Source organism: Macrobrachium nipponense, chromosome 3 (assembly GCF_015104395.2).
Source record: "Macrobrachium nipponense isolate FS-2020 chromosome 3, ASM1510439v2, whole genome shotgun sequence".
In the NCBI taxonomy this organism is placed as follows: domain Eukaryota; kingdom Metazoa; phylum Arthropoda; class Malacostraca; order Decapoda; family Palaemonidae; genus Macrobrachium; species Macrobrachium nipponense.
In genome coordinates this window covers 101237471-101256287 of record NC_087202.1, presented here as the reverse complement: position 1 = coordinate 101256287, position 18817 = coordinate 101237471, and the positions used below count along the sequence as shown (strand labels likewise).

Genomic DNA, 18817 nt, shown 5'->3' with positions numbered 1-18817 from the left:
TAAAGGGGCACCCTTAAAGAGATTATCCCTTACCTTATTAGAGCAATTCTTAGCTCATTGGCTACCTTCTCTGCATTATATGCAGCGGGCAGCCGTAATGCATTAATGCATTGCGGCACCCACGACGACAATGTTTGATATAGCTGATACAGTTGGATGGACGAATACTTGCAGCTATGATTGACTTCAGACGTTTGCGCATATAGGACGACAAAATAAACATACCTGAAAACCAGTAAACTGCTGCCCCTCTAATTTTCTGTCGGTCCACTCATCTGTATCTATATGCAGTAAGTGAGCCATGATGATATAATAATCTCTCAAAACAATGAAATACAAGTAAACTTTAAAGTATAAACTAATGTGGATATGTAAAACGTCAAAAGCCATACCGTAGTACAGTCTTCATTCGTAAGTTTGAGACAGAGACGAGTGGGCGGGGCTTCTTTCCTAACTCTAGCTAAGCCAAGGACAGGTGTTCGGATATCTGCAACGAATGTCGAGAAAATTGAAAATGTTGCCTTAATCAATAAATTTCGGTACTTGATTTTATGACCCAAAATGATCTATGGTTCTAAAACACGCTGTGTCAAAATATCAAGAAGATACACCTGATATATAAAATGATATTCAAGAAAACCTATGCGACAACGGGTTTGAAATGGTTAGTAAAAAAGATTAATGTACACTCGACAAGAAAACTGAAGATACAGTTTTCATTAGCTTTCGTTCATCGAATTTCCCATTTGTTTGTACCGAAAAGACATAATATCGCTAAATTTACTCTGGAATATGAAAATACACTGCAAATTATATCATATAAGTTAAAACTGCAAAACAAAACCGTTCAGATACTTAGAAACACGATATATGTCCGAAGTAATTGGAATTTCTCAGATGGATTCGTTCATAGAGATCTGGTAGATAGTGTGTGAATTTCTGATTGTAGTCCTATGTATCACGACGACAATATTTACTCGTTTTCCTTCATGAACGGAGATATTATTGCATCATCGTAAATGGTGAATGCAATTATTTTAGTTTCTACAAACTCATGTTTGTATTCCAACGCGATTAAAGTTAGCTGACGTCAATGGCAGTCAATGTTGCGAGGGCTAAGGTAGGGTGCGCAAATCTAGTTACATCCGCAAGAGCGTTTTTTATGATGTGAGGAGGAGCCCTAGAACTTCAAGCGGGAAAGCGCAAGTCACTGGATACTGGTTTACTTACGTAACGGATTTCACACTTTGATTACTTTGACGTTGACATGGATCGAATGGTAGTTGCTGTTTACAAAGCTACTGTCTTTAAACATAAATCTTTATCAAGGTTAAAGTAGCATGTCAGCTCAAAGATTTTCTGGCTATATGCTCCCATTACAAAGCAGTTCGTAGTAGCCTACAGCCCTACACGACTGCATTTCTTTGCCGCGAGGCTGAAAGATCTCCCAACACATCAGCATTTTTGCACGATATAAAACTTTAATTGCCGGTGCAATACATATTGAGTTATTTGTGGTAATAAATATTTTTACTTAACACAGTTTTTTTCGTGAATGATTTGTGGATGAACCCCGATTTTCAAAAGTACGGACCATATCAAGAGGGTAAGAATGACCGCAATCTGAATGTTACGGCAACTGTCAAATGAAATCAAGATTATGGTATGAATTTTTTTAGAGAATTAACTTGAATATTATGATCCTTCAAATTTCATCTAGCATAGTGCAGCACGATCTTGGCAGTCATATCAACCTGTTTCCCAGGTATCTGTGCTCTGATTCACCGCTTTTTCTTCTGCCTTTCCCCCGTCACAAGTCCGTCACCAATGCTAAAATTCTCTCTCTCTCTCTCTCTCTCTCTCTATTCTCTCTCTCTCTCTCTCGCTCTTCCCTCTCTCTCTCCTCTCTCTCTCTCTCTCTCTCTCCACCTCTAAAACATACTTTAAAAATATATATTACCACTCAGTCTCCCCCAAAAAATATAATGAAATTAAGTAGTTATAAATAGGCCTAAGCTTTCACGTAAGCAGATTTTGCGCTCTCTCATTCTCTCTCTCTCTCTCTCTCTCTCTCTCTACTTTTAAAACACAATTGAAATAATATTATCACTCAATCTCTCAAAGTAAATATAATGAATTAAGTATCTCTATAGATAGGCCTAAGCTTGCGCACTCTCTCTCTCTCTCCACTTTTGAAACATTTGAAAAAATATCATCACTTAATCTCTCAAAGTAAATATAATGAATTAAGTATCTCTATCGATAGGCCTATGCTTGCGCGCTCTCTCTCTATCGTCATAATATTTCATTCTTTACTGTATTGTTCCTCATGATTTCCACAAATACTGCCCAAATTTTAAAACACTTTCTCTCATTGTTTAAGATCCGTCTTCAATTACGTATGAATTTTACGTCAGTTTAGTGTCAAACATTACTTATGAATAAGGTTTCACAGTAGGTTTTAAAAAAGGATGATCGATATTTTACCCTGAACTGACGTCACCAAACTAACATTAACGAATAATATAGAGCCTGTTTCTACATCCAAGTATAAATGATTATAGGACCTCTACCGAATTTTTATGGTGTAAAGTTAATGGAAATCTAGAGAGCAACAAACTCTATGATTTTGAAGCTCCGCCCCCTTTCTAGAGTTGCCAGGTGTGGCATTATTGAACGATGTATGTCCGAAGATTTCAAAAAACTGTATCTTGACTTCCGTTGCCGAGTGTACCTTTTTTCCCCATGTGACTTTTTTTGTTTTCTCCTGGATTCCAGATACTGGCCATCATCTGCGAGATGTTGCCTTTGTTCAAAAACGTCCTCATGAGTTTTGTATGAAAAAACTTATGATTATCATAAACAGAGTGAACTATTGAAACTCTTATCATAACCTATCTAAGATACAACTTAAGAAGTTGCAAAATATACTAAATAGAGCGGCAAGATTAATGCAGAGTGCTGCACCGCGTTACAGGATTACGCCTGTATATTTTGAGATGTATTTGGCTACCTGTTAAAGCTAGAATAATGTTTTAAATATGTCAAAACTGGCTGTCCAAAATATTTGAATGACTTAATGGTATAATACAGCCAACAGATGGTGTCAACCCAATAGCCGCAGTTGGACTAAAGTTATTCGAGCTAAGATGCGATTCGTATTGAGGATTTAGAAATCCTTCAAGTTTGCAGCTCCGAGATTATGCAGTAAGCTCCCACTTGAAATCAGGAGGGCTGAAAGCATCAGTCGTTCAAGAAAAAGATAAAGACATTTCTTTTTTCTGAGTGCTATAACAATCTATAGATTTGACTGTTAATATGGAGTACGCTGTATAATAATAAGAAAAAATCGCAGGATGTGCTTGCATTATTTTCTCTTTTGAGTTTGTGGGTCTTGCAGTGCCTTCGGTGGAGTGGGACCCTAGAAAAAAAGTAAAAAACAGTAAACAGAAGCCCGTTACGGGAAACGTCCAAACATTAGCGGTTCTATGCATGTACACAGCAGGATTAATAAGAGTACAGGGTTAAACCGTCCCATCGTTACTGGGCATATTTGTGACGTCATTGGTAGGTGGCCATAAAGGAAAACAAAGAAAGCAAATAATTTAAGGGTCATTATGGGAATTGTTTGCCCACACCCATTCTGTATCTCTTTCACGACCTTGTGTGAGAGAGGTCCCCGTTAATCCCAAGGTATTGGATGATAGTTTCCTTGCTCTTCACTCTTGTGGGGTCAAATACTGACTGATGACTTTTTTTTTTTTACCTGAGCCTCGGTCAGATCAACCACGTGACGTCCTGCGCGAGATTGTCTATTTTGGTCAGAAGCGGTCTAACCCTGTACTCTATTAATCCTGGTACACAGAAGGTTCCCTTGCTTCGTGTCGAACCTCGCTACGCATACTGATCCGTTCGCCTATCTGTCATCCATGCACTATGGCGTTTCTTGAGTAAAACTACCTTGATTTCCAAAACTTTTGTTTCTTGCACCAAGGTTCACCTTTTACTACCTCAAAGCATTCCCACATATCCCGTTAAGTATATCTTAGTTTTACCAGACCACTAAGTTGATTAATTAAGGGTTAGTATTTTTTTTTTTACATGGCTAGGAAGCAATTGGTTACCTAGCAACGTGACCTACAACTTATTGTGGGATCCGAACCATATTATATCGAGAAATTAATTTTTAATCATCAGAAGTTCCTCTGATTCCATATTGGCTGAGCAGAGAATCGAACTCGCGACCACCTAATCGGTAGGCGAGCACGTAGCCCATTTGTCCAACGAGGAACTCACATATGCAGTGTGAGCAGTATATCTGAAAGGCTGCAGATCTTTACGAACAAGAAAACTCATCGAAGTCTAATTTAGTGATCGTTTTATTAGATAGAAACTTTGCAGAGAGCATTGTTATATTATTTACATTATTCAGTGTCTGGCTGTTGCTCTAGTGGCTATAAGAGGTGCTACAAAGACAGGACCCACAAAGATATACGTGTGCCTTCAGATAACGATGGTCGTCAGTAGTTATTGACAATATCCACTCTGCAAGATTTGGAATTCCTCAAATGACCAGACAAGCGTATGAGAAGTGTATCAAAACAAAATAAGCTGATTTGTAAAAATACTCTTTACATGGTGCACTGTATGCATTATTATAAGTTGTTTGCAGTCCCTTTAGCCCATAGCTCGGCCCACTTTTCAGCTTTCTACTTACCTCCACTTTCTTTTCCTCTTTTCCATCTCGCTATCCAACCACTCTTTCAGCTGCCTCTTTCATCTGAATAGCTGGAAGTGCCCAAGTGCTTGGCTTCGTAACCAAATTGTCATAAATCAATTCAACTCGTTGGAAAGTTATTTAAATACTCCTTGTGTTTTTTAGTATAGCGATTTTGTCTGTTTGTCCTTTGCTCCACTAGACGCAGACAGCGGCCGGGGAGGAGCAGAGTTATGGACCCTAGGATCTCTGGATCGCGAGACCCATCGAACGCTCCCTGTAGAAGTCGTGATTAGCGACGCAGGAGGACTCAACAGGACACAGACAGTAACAGTTGTCGTCAATGACCTGAACGACAATCCCATGAAGCCAGCTGCTAAGACAGTCTACCTGTGGAAGACCCAGGTGAGAGAGAGAGGATGATCTTTTTTTCCAGTATACACCAGGGATTTTACGATGTATATGGGGGGGGGGTGGGGGGGGGGGGAGAGAGAGAGGAGAGAAGAGGATCTTTTTTTCCAGTATACATCGGGGATTTTACAATGTATATTGGGGGGGAGAGAGAGAGAGAGAGAATAATTTTTTCCAATGTGCATCTGGGATTTTATAATATATATTGGAGAGAGAGAGAGAGAGAGAGAGAGAGAGAGAGAGAGAGAGAGAGAGAGAGAGAGAGAATTTCCTTGCTTGAACAATAATCTATAATAGATTTTGTAATTTTTCCTACTTTATCCTCCGCAGGGCAGCGGATCAGAGGCGCCCTTAGGTCGCGTGTACGTGGATGACCCAGACGACTGGGACCTAGCGGACAAGAAGTTCCGGTGGGCCGGGAAGCCTCATCCCCTCTTCACACTGAACGCCGATGACGGTTCCATTTTTGCCTCCAGCCTCGTGCGAGAAGGAAGGCGAGTCTCAATTCAACTTTCCGAAACTTTCCTAGATTGCGACCTGCAAGGGTTCTAACCCGTTATGTTTCCACCTTTGATGCGTGTTTAGTAAACAACCCTGATGGGGATTACCGTAAAAATGTAAACAAAAGACTGTATATATATCATAAAGATAATGACCCCTAAGAAATGATAGGCCCAGATAACGAACAACCCGAAAACCCTTGGGGGGTCACAATCTAGGAAATATCCAATTTCCTATTCAAGCCAATCAGTCAGGCTTGAATAATAATTCAAAATGCTTGGACAAAAAACGTTAAGTCAGGTTGCATTGCTATTTCCTTTCGTCACAGAATGAGTTGTTACCATCCATACACAGGAGATTCACGGTATCTACAATGAATCCCCTTAGCTGTAAACGGACACGACACGACAGCTTTCCATTTTGAACTATTGAGTATATACTATTTCCATTTTTCATGTAACGTATTTTTGTGTTCCCTGGATTACAACTATGGTAATTTTGTCATGGAAACAACCTATTATTGCATTTTCATCTGCACTTTCAGAAAACCGCATTCACCTTTTAGTAGATAGTTTTTCCAATATATATCGGGGATTTTACAATGTGTATTGGAGAGAGAGAGAGAGAGAGAGAGAGAGAATAATTTTTTGCCAATATACATCGGGGATATATATTTAGTAGATCGTTTTTCAGTCTTATTTTTTCGCGTAAGCATTTGGTTTGTATTATTATGTATGATTTTTTTTATATTGCTTAAATAGAACGTCCTACAACATTGACATTCCTTGGTGAATCAATATTCGTCATTTACCTGTTACGCGTTGCGTAATTTTGTTATTAGTTTCGTCAGCTTATTAAAGTTTGTATTCCCACAACTTTGTTAAAATTTCCATTTAACAGAGAGTCAAAGTTTCTGAAAAGTTGGCATAATCGCTTTATTATCTTACGACAGGAGCAAAATAATGGCGATACCTTCATTACTGAAAACTGTCGAGTGCATTTTAGATGTTTGTCAGATTCAGTGCTCGACAGATTTCTCATTATGAAAACGCATTTCCCGTAATCTATATCATGATAACATGGTATTTCGTCATTCATTATGGTAGAGAAAATGTGTATTTTAATTTTTGCACAAAGGCAAAAAAATTAATAAATGAATAGAAAAAATCCCCCACCCCCCTCCAAAGAAAGCGGTCAGGGTTGCTAAAAAGATAAGTAGACTTCACAACAATAAAACTGAAAGTCCAGTGCTTGTGCGTAATAATTCACGGAAACAATGATAAGTCGACTCAAGGGTTCACTTGCTTTTCTTGACGGTCATAAAACAACCCCACGTTGTCATCCCCTTAAAATTATCTCTCTAGGGACCGTGGAACATGACACAGCGAATGATTCCGTAGTAGGCTCTATATTCTGTATATGCAGACCATGCATTCATTCCTATGCTATATACGTCGTTTCCGCTTTGTGAATAATCTGCTGTGCGGACAACTTGTAAAATATTAGCCACTTGAATAAGTTTCATAAATAATTAATCATTAGTATATAGAACCGTGCACAAACTTGTATTCACTGTTTACACCTCTGGATATTAAAGATCTTCCTGTTACACTTTACACTCGGTTATCCTCAGTCATTCTTGCAAAAAAAAAATATATATATAATTTGTAGTAAAAAGATGAATAGTAAGAGTTTTGAGTTTATCTCAAAACTCTTACTGTTCATCTTTTTACTACAAATAAACTTTTTTTACTACTACTGTGCATCCTCATATCTCTCATTCCATCACGAGTCTCCTCATTTCTCAAATTCTCATATAACATATAGACTTCACTCCCAAGAAGGAGATGTGTTCAATAATCACTCAAGAATTCTCATATAGGTTTCAGTAGAGACAGTAGTCAATTCCCTGGCCCTCGAACACGCCCTGCTGCCTTCTGTTCTTTGCTTCCATTAATCTGCCATCCTCCTCCATATACCCTTGCAAAACAAACTATTTAATTCATCCACCATCCATAACAACACTCTTGGTTCTATTAATGTGTTCACATTTATTCTCAGACCTGTCTGCTTTTAAAATCTTTCATATTGACACGTCGATAGCACCAAGTTTATCTTTCTTTCTTTTTCACATACATGTTAGTTATCAGCACTTCAATAACTTTATTTTCCCAGAATTTTTTTCTTATAATATTTTGCAGTAGATGTACCGGGATGTTATATAAAAACTATATCCACATTGGTGAAATTGTACCAGTAGCCAAAATTCCCTGAACGCCATTTGAACCCGCCAGATAATTATACTCCGGTTCCGTGCTAAATTTTGTTCACGTGAATCCCACACTAGTCCTGGAGATCAAAGGTATTATACTAAATACCAAGCCACACGTTTCATCTTTAGTATTCATAAGTATTTTTTGTTGTTGATGCACGGAGAGTGAAGTCCCCATCTGCATTAAGGATGTGGCCATATATAGAGTAATGGGGTCGCACAATAAGTCGCTCTTGACATTGATGGCGTTTTCCAAATATCGAGGTTTGGTTTTGATCCATTCTTTTTTTAAAGCTTTCCCATTTTTAGTGGCAATATATATATATATATATTATATATATTATAATATATATATTATTTTATATGTCATATCACATTTCCGTGATTCATATATGTATATATATATATATATATATATATATATATATATATATATATATATATATATATATATATACATATATATATATATATATAGATATATATATATATATATATATATACATATACATATACATATACATATATCTATATATATATATACATATATATATATATATATATATATATATATATATATATATATATATATATATATATATATATATCGAGCTACAATGTCCTTTAATATCTAATTTGCTCTACCTCGGAATTAATATGTTTTCATATATGCTTAACCGAAGGGGAATTTTTTCTCGATAATAGACTTGCCTGGACCAGGGAGCGAACCCATGGAACCTTTCAAATCCAGGAACGTCAGTGAAGCTTTTACCTACTCGCGGTGGTGTAGTAGGCAAAAGCTTCACTGACGTTCCTGGATTTGAAAGGATCCAGGGTTCAAGCCCTGGTCCAGGCAAGTCTATTATCGAGTAAAAAATTCCCCTTCGGTTAAGCATATATGAAAATATATTAATTCCGAGGTAGAGCGAATTAGATATTAAAGGACATTGTAGCTCGATATGTATATATATATAAGTTTATTCCTACAACTTACTCACACCCAATTATTCCGTTCATTTCTGTTCTCAAGTGCAGTGTAACATATGTGTCTTAGGTGTTCCCTTGAGGACCATCTGTAGAACCAGAATTAACATAACGCTCCCTCCCGACTCCTAAGTAATTTATTTCTATGTGTATGAGACAGTAATTAGGGCAGTGTGTTAATTAGACATGTCTCTGATCATACAGGAGTGATGTGCGCCTTCCCTGACCCAAAATTGCCAGGAACTGCATCATTAGAAAACTCCATTGCATCTTTACCATCATTGTGCCAGGGAATAGGTTCCCCTTACTATTATTAAGCCCTGTTGCAAGTGGGTTATCTCTAATTAACATGATGAAGTGGTATCCTGGTGTTATATATACTGGTAATTTACCTTGTAAATTTGTAAATAAATTATTTGAAAATTACCAGGATTATCACTTTGGCGACCATGCCCATGTGTGTATATATATATATATATATATATATATATATATATATATATATATAATATATATAATACATATGTGTATGTATGTATATGTATGTATGTATATTGTTACATCTAATGTCTATAGAGACGTAAACGGGAAAGAACATGGGAATTAATGGGTCAGATCGCCAAAGTGACAGTCCTGGTAATTTAGTACAGTTAATTTATTGACTAATTAACACGGTAAATTAACAGGGTAAACAACACCGAGATACCACTTAATCAAGTAAATTGGAAACAGCCCATTTGCTTAATAATAATAAGGGATCTATTCCCTGTGCAAATACTCAGGGGAACACCTGAGACACATGTTACAGTGCACTTAAGAATAGAGATGAATGGAACAATTACGTGTGAGAAGTTCGAAGGAATAAGATAAAGAAAAGATACCAAGCAGATTTCCTTGCTTCCCAAATGTACCTCTGCAAATTCCTTGTGCTTCATCAGGAAATTGAGTAGTACTGTTCTTTCCCGTAATTGCGTGGTAGTGTGAGGACCAGAGAGTAAGGCAGGTAGTTGGATATTGATAATTTATTACTGTTGTGGTTTTTGATTAAGCTGACCTTGTGTTAACACGGGCTCTTGCTCACAGAGCAGCCCGTAAAAATATATTACAGATGAACTGGGTTGACATAGACAATTGCGAACGGAAACGTAGTGTCCGCCACGCACGCACGAACAAACATAAACAAATAGAGACAAGACCCCCGCTGTGAATCTGTTTCTTCAAGGAAACTACATGAATAATATTACATAGAGGGAACGGATTCCCGACGCATATACATCAAAAGAACGAGCGTAAGATGCCCTACGAGTCTACAGAATGGGTAAAGGAACAACGTAGCTTGATGATGAGTTACAATAAAGATATAGAAAAAGCGTTGTCCTTACAGTAGTGCGGCGTCTTGGTAGGTGCTCATAGAGAGGTCATTAAGAGAAAGGCCATGTGGAAGGAAGGGCAGCATGTGACTTCGATGAGGGCTCGTTGGCTACTGACTTTTCCACGACTTTTCCCTTGGTTGGTAAAGGGATGTTTGTCTTCACAGGATTTGCCTCACATCTTACGATCCCTGGAAAACAAAGCAATATACCAAAAAGGGGCTTGACAGAGAGAGTAGACTAGAGTACAGTTCACAAAGCATCCGGGTGTTTTCCCAGGGGAGCTTTGAAATTGACAAAAGGCTGGCTTAAAAGGGAAGACAGCTATCTCCATAGTTCCCTCTGAATTCAAATTTTCGTGTCTATTTCTAAGAAGGTCCAGTTTCTCTGTGAGCTTAAGGCCAAATAATTATTAATAATATATTTATATTATATATATCAATATATATTATATATATTATATAATATAATATATATAATATATAAATATATATAAATAGATATTATATATATATATATATATATCTATATATATTAATATATATATATATATATATATACTAGATATATGTATTCATGTACATGTGCAAACTGGATGAACTAGTACATGTAAACAACATTTTTAGACAATTAGATTTTCAATAGTAGCACGATAGTTTTCCTGATTATATAGTGCTGACACAGAGGCGTATTGTGAGAAATGATTTTTCGTACACTTGACCCTGAGGTGGTGTGAAAACATTTCATACATTATGCTGATACATATACACGACATGAACGTTTTTGTGCTAAAAATATTTACCCTTGAAGTTCCTGTCATCGATTACTCACTTGAACCTAAGAGTTAATTTCCAATGTTGGACACACCCCGCTCTTCTTTTGTCAGTTTTATATTTTATCGTAGATCCCACTAACTTGCCGTGGATAGTTTATTATTTATTCCTTCATCTCTCTAGTTATGAAACAATAGTAGAGGCTTCTTTGCGAATATTGGGGCCGTGATACCAGATGAAGTTAAGGATTTATGTGGTTAAGGAAAACAGTGATATAGGGCGTATTTTACACCTGGATGACACTGAAGCATATGCAATATAAACAAATATAGATGATAGAGTGGTCACATTTACGAAAGCCACGTTTTATCCTCTCACTATCTCTCGTTAATTAAATATCTGTATGGAGAAGCGCACTGAAAAGATGGGAGGTCATACGAAACGGTTGAGAAAAATTGACAAACTTATTTCCAGTTTAGATGAAGACTGCTCATTTTTCACCCTTATAGAAATGACTAATAAATTCGCATTTTTTAAATACCGCTGGAGTGCCTACACATTCTGATACTAAATTGAGATGTATCAAATATTGGAAAAATGGAAATGCAGTTCGAATGGCAACCGAAACAGTACCGTGGTGCAGTAAATTGGAGCTGGTGATGCATTTCTGATCCTCAGCAATTTATGGCTTTTACGGATCATGGAATCTGTTGCAGATGAAAGATTTTGCCGTAAACCTATTGCATGTTTTCACATTTATCATGCTGAATACTGTAGAGGAGCAAAACATTAATAAATAATAATAATAATAATAATAATAATAATAATAATAATTAATAATAATAATATAATAATAATAATAATAATGTGTGTGTGGAGGCTGTTCTCAGTATAAACAAGTAAAAAACGCGCCGAAGCTTCTTAGGCGCAATCGATTTTTCTGCACAGCACGTAATACTGTATGAAACTCTCAGCCATGGCTCATGAAACTATCAGCCCGCGGTCCATGAAACTTTTAGCCACAGCCCGGTGGCGGCCTGGTTGTTGGCGCACGATTATGGTTAACTATCACCTTAAATAAACTCAAAACGACTGAGGCTAGAAGGTTGCAATTTGGTATGTCAGTTGATTCGAGGGTGAATGATCAACATACCAATTTGCAACCCTCTAGGCTCGGTAGTTTTTAAGATTTTGAGGGCGAACGGACAGACTAAAAGCCGTCTCAGTAGTTTTCTTGTACAGAAAACAAAATATAAAAAGTACAAATTTTGAAAAAATACACTGAACAGATAAATTAGTAAAAAATTATTGTCTCCTTTTCCATAGAACGAATAGCCATGACATGGCTATTAAGGATGTACCAGTTTCTCCTAATTAAGGTGAAGAACTGTCCAACAGTTGCAAAAGAAACGAGTTGAAAAAAAATCTCTAGTCCTGAATTGTGCGTCACTTATCACCTCCGTTATTTTCGGACGAATAGTAGAGAAATCCACGGAACGGGCACTGAAGGGTGTAACTTAAGGTCCATTTTGAAGGAAACTGATAGAATCCAGCTAAAACGGAAACTTTTTTTTCTTTAAATCGTGATCAGAAAGGAGAATAATATTCTTAACTAGCAAAATAATACCGCGGTGGATTGCAACATTATCCTTTTACGTCTTTATTATTCTTATTATTGAGTCCCGTAGGGGGTTAGTGTCGTCAGTGTACCTCACGAGGTGCACTGTAGACATTACTAAAGGTTCTTTGCAGCGTCCCTTCAGCCCCTAGCTGCAACCCCCTTTCATTCGTTTTACTGTACTTCCATTCATATTATCTGTCTTCCACCTTGCTATCCACCCTCTCCTAACAATTATTTCATAGTCCAACTGGGAGGTTATCCTCCTGTTACAACTTTCGAACCTCCAACTCTCCATTTCCTTTCCAGCGCTGAATGACCTGATAGGTCCCAGTGCTTGGCCTTTGGCCTATGTAACTCCATATTCCATTCTTATTATTGAGAAGATGAAATAAGCCCACAGGGGACATTGACTTACAATAAAGGCTTCCAAAGAATATTTTACCCATTTTAAACATGTAACAGAAGGTAATAGGAAATACGAAGAATTATTTTAGCGTAGCAATGCGTTGCATCATCTCTTGAACTTTTGAGTTTCCAATTACGCAACATCCTCAGGGAGGCTGTTGCATAGTCCAGCAGTGTGCGAAATAAAAGACCCTTCTAACTGTGAAGATCGACAGTGAGGTATATTTACTGCATATTGGAGCTGCTGCTGCTCAGCAAATGTGGTTGTTCTCATCAGGAAAACAATATTAGCGATTATTTGTTAAAGTGAAAGATCTCCTTAAAAATACAACTTACGAAAAATTGACAAACAAGTGACCTTCAGTTAGGAAACAGAAACCTACCACGACGTACTACTATTTGAAAGAGATCAATCTCTGACGGAACAGTATCCCAGTACAGGAAGAACAAATGACCTACAACAGGTCGTATGGCTTTTATCACCGTTGTAAACGTATGAGGCACTATGTGCAATACCTAAGTAACGGGCGGCATTTGCTGACACTTTCATGAGATGAGTCAAAACTTACCGCAATTGTAGTTAAAGCTTTAGTCTAATTTTATGCGTATGAAACGTGCTGAGAAGGAAGACATCCTCCAGGCAACTAGCGTAATGATGATGATGTATTATGCGGTACGGAAATGAAATTTTAGAATGGAAGAAAACACCGACAAATTGGACAATTCCTCAGAATCATTAACCCTTGCAAATCACGCTAGCGTATGTAGTAAGTGTGCTAATGTGTGCTTACGAAGTCACTTTCCGTGTATTTGAAAAGGAAAGAATTGCCCTGTCAGTGAAAGGAAGTTATGTCGAACGAAACTTTGATATTCACGTGATAAGCTAATCCAATAAAGTTGCTGCCATTAAACAATAGAAAGACCTCCTTAAACCTTCAAACGATAAGATTATTTTTCTCTTTTGTTATTGAAACGTCTTGTGATTATTCATTCATATTTCACTTATATGAATTCGGGGGGTCTGTGAGTATTTTTCATTCGTCTGCAATGAATTAGATTTTTTATAGATCATTTCAATGGGAAATTTCTTAGGGCATTTAAAACTTTCGAAGATTAAGTCATTGTTCACCGTGGTCTTTAAGGTTCTTTGCAGCGTTCCTTCGGCCCCTAGCTGCAACCTCTTTCTTTCTTTTTTTACCGTGCCTCCTTTCATATTCCTTCTCCCATCTTAATTTCCACCATTCATAACAATTGTTTCATAGTGTAACTGCGAAGTTTGTCTCCCGTTAACCTTTCACCCCTTTTTACTCTGTTTCCCTTTCAGCGTTGAATGACCTCATATTCTACATTCATCATTCTATATTTTTTAAGTAATTGTTGTATCGGCCACTTTATTACAGGGGCAGTTGTACTTGAATGACCTCCACGTAAAGTTAAAATTCCGATCCTTCGTACGTTCTTGCTTGGCTGAGCCACCTTGAAAGATAGGCGATGTTAATGTTTGAAAGATGTCTTGTCATTCACGAAGTCATTCTAGAATGGCAACACGAGTGAATATAAGCATCGTTGGAAAGCGCCCCCATCCTACCCTCATTTATCCTTGGATGAAACCATTAATAGACACGTATGCTTAATCTTTTTTCTCATGTTCATTTACGCTTGGGTTTGTATCAGGGAAATTTGTTTCTGGTGATTATAAATTAATTTCTCGATATAAAATATCTAATCCTTCGGGCCAGCCCTAGGAGAGTTGATAATCAGCTCAGAGGTCTGGTTAAACTAAGATATACTTAACTTGTATCATCAACGTTATGGCTGTAAATTGACCTAATTACACGTTCGGTCATGTGCAGGGTGAACCAGTGAGTGAAGATCGTCATTACTCTATTTGATACGCATTCATGCTATGGTCACAGTAACGCTGAAAACCGACGAATTTGTGATTTAAATATTTACTGATCCCGTGCATTAGTTTGGATATAACCAATAGTGAAGATAGTTAAGTATATGGTTTAATGGCTACTTGATCACACCATTGGGTGAAATTCACTAAGTACCATGTACTTTTTGAAGACACATTTCCATATAGCAGTAAATACGCTTTTAGTACCTTTCCTAGATAGTGACCACCCAAGGGTTGTAACCTGGTATGTATCCACCTTTGCGGCGTGTTTAGTACAAACCTTGGTACAAACGCTGTTGGGAATTACCGTAAAAAAATAAAACACTGTAAATATCATAAAGATAGTGAGCCCAGGAAGTATTACTCTTAGATAACGACCCCCTGTTGGGGGTCACTATCTAAGAAAGGTACCACTTTTATGTTGTCGTTACCTGTTGCTATCTATATACAATTGCAAGGTGTTAGATTATATTGATGAACAGAAATATGAAGGGTCTCTCTCATTTTTATCGTGAAGTAAATTGAAAAGGATATTTGTATGGAATGGACGTACTTTGCGACTTGAATGAAACCTGAAAACATGGGATTTTGGAGTGGTTGAAGTAGTAGTATTTATGATTGGTGTGTTAGGAATATAAGGTATAATCCTTGCATCTGTTTTCTTGGGCAGGTACCTGCTGCACTTTGCGGTGAGTGACCGAGTGTGGAGTCAGGTGGGTGTTGCTGCCAACGTCACTGTGGTGGTCAGGACCTTGACCCACGATGCCCTGACCCACGCTGCACCAGTCCTCCTGACTCCTGTTACTCCAGCCGACTTGACCAGGGGGTGGACACCCACGGTGAGTCATGCGGGAGAGCTTTTGGTTTTAGGTTACCAAAGAATCGGTTTTTGTGTTTTTTGAATTCTATCGTTGTAGCCACGAATCTGAAGAAATGTTGACGAAAAGAAAGTCTTCGAAAATCTGCTAGTTGCCAGATAAGAGGCAGCGTTTTAACCTAATTTTAATTATAATTTCCATGAAAAATACACAACTCAGACACATTTGTTATGTTTATGTGTGAGTTTATAGAAAAGGATATCAAATATTTTGAACGTTTATACATTCTTTTCACCTTTCATTATTGTCAAATGTTAGATGAGAGCACAATTGATATAACAGACGCAACAAAACGAGATACAGATGTATCGGAAGAACTGAGTGTCACATGCTAAATCAAACCGAGCTCCATTTAATCCCCCACTCTTTTCAGCTTAAATATGGACGATTTATCAGAGAACCTTGTAATTATAAAATTGGCTGCGTAATGAGTAATGAGATTGTTAGTCATAAAACTCTATGCTGGTGATATTGTTGTGCTTTCTCCATCCTTGAGTGGTTTGTTGTACCTGGTTAATGAATGCTTTAATTACATAAAATGTGTGCAAGTAAATGTTAATGCTCAAAATACTAAACGTATATTTTTCAGCAGTTGTTAGAAGAGTAAAGTGCCGGCCGCGGAATCCTGTTAACATTAATGGTACTGCAGTTGCATGTGTAAATGTAATTAAGTGTTTGAGTGTCACCTTCACCTCTACCAACAGCGATGAGAATCATTTTGCAAATTTTGGCAGGGCGTTTATGGGTAAGAGCAAATATGTCACTACAGAACATCTCAAAATGCACAGCTGGTGTGAAATGCCTTCTTTTGACACGTCTTATTTTTTATTATCCTGTCCCTTTTTTGTAAAGTCAAGGTGCCAAACTTTGTCAGACTAAGAGAGTACGTATTTTGATTATGATATTAGAACAGTGTCTCCCAACATCTCAGGATTTGTATGAAACTGAATTTTGCACAGCTTCTTCGACTCGGTAGACTAAATTAATAACTACGGATTTTTCAGAAATTTGTTATAATTTCCGTCAAAACTGAAAATGTAAAATATTGAAATATAAAAAATTTAAACGTACTTTTATTAAAAATGCACTAAAAATTGAAAAAAAAATTGGAGACTAGTATTCTCTTATAATTAATTGTCTACAAAAATAAATACGTGGGCGCCAAACATGGAGGGAAATGCTACAAGATATAACAAAATATATTTTTTTCTTGTAGCAGTTCCTTCCATGTTTGGTGCCCACGCTTTTATTTTTGTAGATATGATTAATTATAAGAAAATCCTTGTGGGTTTAAAACTTTATTTCTCACAATCTTAGTGCTTTTAAATTTTAATTTAAAGCGTTTTTTAAAATGTATAAATATATATATATATATATATATATATATATATATATATATAACACATATACAATATATATATATAAATATATATATATATATATATATATATTATATATACTATATATATATACATATACACATATACATGTAATATACATATAATATCATATATACATATATATATATATATATATATAATATATATATATATATATATACATATATATATATATATATATATAATATATATATATATATATTATTATTTTATTTTTTTGCTCACGTACCCTTTCACCATAAGTCAGAATGTCAGCCCTAACGCCCCTCCCCCTTTCCAGAATTGTCTGCCTCAAAACGTGCATTGCAAATAATTGACATATAATACTAAAAATCCTTGGTAACAATTCTCCCCCCTGAAACTGAAATTCCAGTATAGGAGGGAATTCTTCCCTGGTTGAGAACCACTGTATTAGAAGGTTGCTTACGTTTTGGTGCGATCCAAGATTTTGAAATTTAGAATTTAGTGATCAGCTTGGTATGCCAACATTTATTGGAACGAGGCTCAATTTGGGTCTGGACACACGAGCGCTAAAAACTTCGCTGTCTAACGTTGAGTTTTTGGCCAGACCAAGGTATATAGAATACACGAGCGCTATTTTAGAAGCGTTACTAAGTAACAAACAAGCATGTTTAGTTCATTATGCAAGCTTACCAATTAGAATGAGTGACAGGCTTGTGGCTCTTATATTTTTTTCCGCTTCCGTCTTGTCATTCCAGTCTATGAACATTGCCATCCCTATTTCAGTCTAGCACTTAGCTTTTATTTCTCGGTTGCTATAAACCTTCATGTTGACATTATATAATGCCGTGTCGAATATCCCTTGTGCTGTTTCTCGTGGCACTGGCTTAGAGTGGCATTTGGACTCCCGTACAGTCGCGGAAAAGATTTACGTTTATCCCTGTGTTCACTAGACGCTAAATGGCAACGCTGCTTTTGTTTATGTAGTAAAAATGGTTGAAAATATGAATGAATTCGCTGTTCGCAAAGGCAACCCTTATTGGTGGAGACGTTCATTACCAATTAACATATTTTAATTTGATTATTTGAAAAGAAATAAAATGACCTGATAAAGAAAAAAGTTTTAAAACAAACTACAATGTGATTCATGGTTTATACATGATTTTTCAAGATTATATAAGACCGTTTATCAGAGGGAAATTACAAAAAGTAATATCATCATACAATTGCGGTTGGCTCTAGAGACTGACGTAGGAAATGGAAGAGCGGGAAGGGCGGGAAGGGGGTTGTTCGGAAAGAGGGAGGAGTTGTTCGTAAGGTAGACACAACTATCCAAGCATGTATAACTTCGGTAACGATTTGTCTCTTACTTACTAACTTTTAAAGCTAGTTCTGATATCCCATTGAAACGATAAATAATGTAGCTAAAACCACCGGGAAATGTTGATATAATTTATATAAAATCATATTAACATAACCCATCCCTATACACGACATGAGAGAAAGATATTTACCTAGAACTTCAAACGAATGACTGGACGTAAGGGGACATCTGATTGGCTGATTATAATTATGGGCATTAATTCGTTTATCGACATATGCAATGAGGCTCATCATCTGT

At 36.8% G+C, this 18817-nt stretch overlaps 1 protein-coding gene across 1 annotated transcript in view; it reads left to right on the top strand.

The window, feature by feature from the left end:
* Positions 1-18817, top strand: part of LOC135222466 (putative neural-cadherin 2) — a 113813-nt gene that overhangs the window by 67418 nt on the left and 27578 nt on the right. The window contains exons 9-11 of the mRNA XM_064260553.1: positions 4920-5122; positions 5459-5622; positions 15628-15796. Of these exons, the coding sequence (XP_064116623.1) occupies positions 4920-5122; positions 5459-5622; positions 15628-15796 (536 nt within the window). The remainder of the gene's footprint in view (positions 1-4919; positions 5123-5458; positions 5623-15627; positions 15797-18817) is intronic.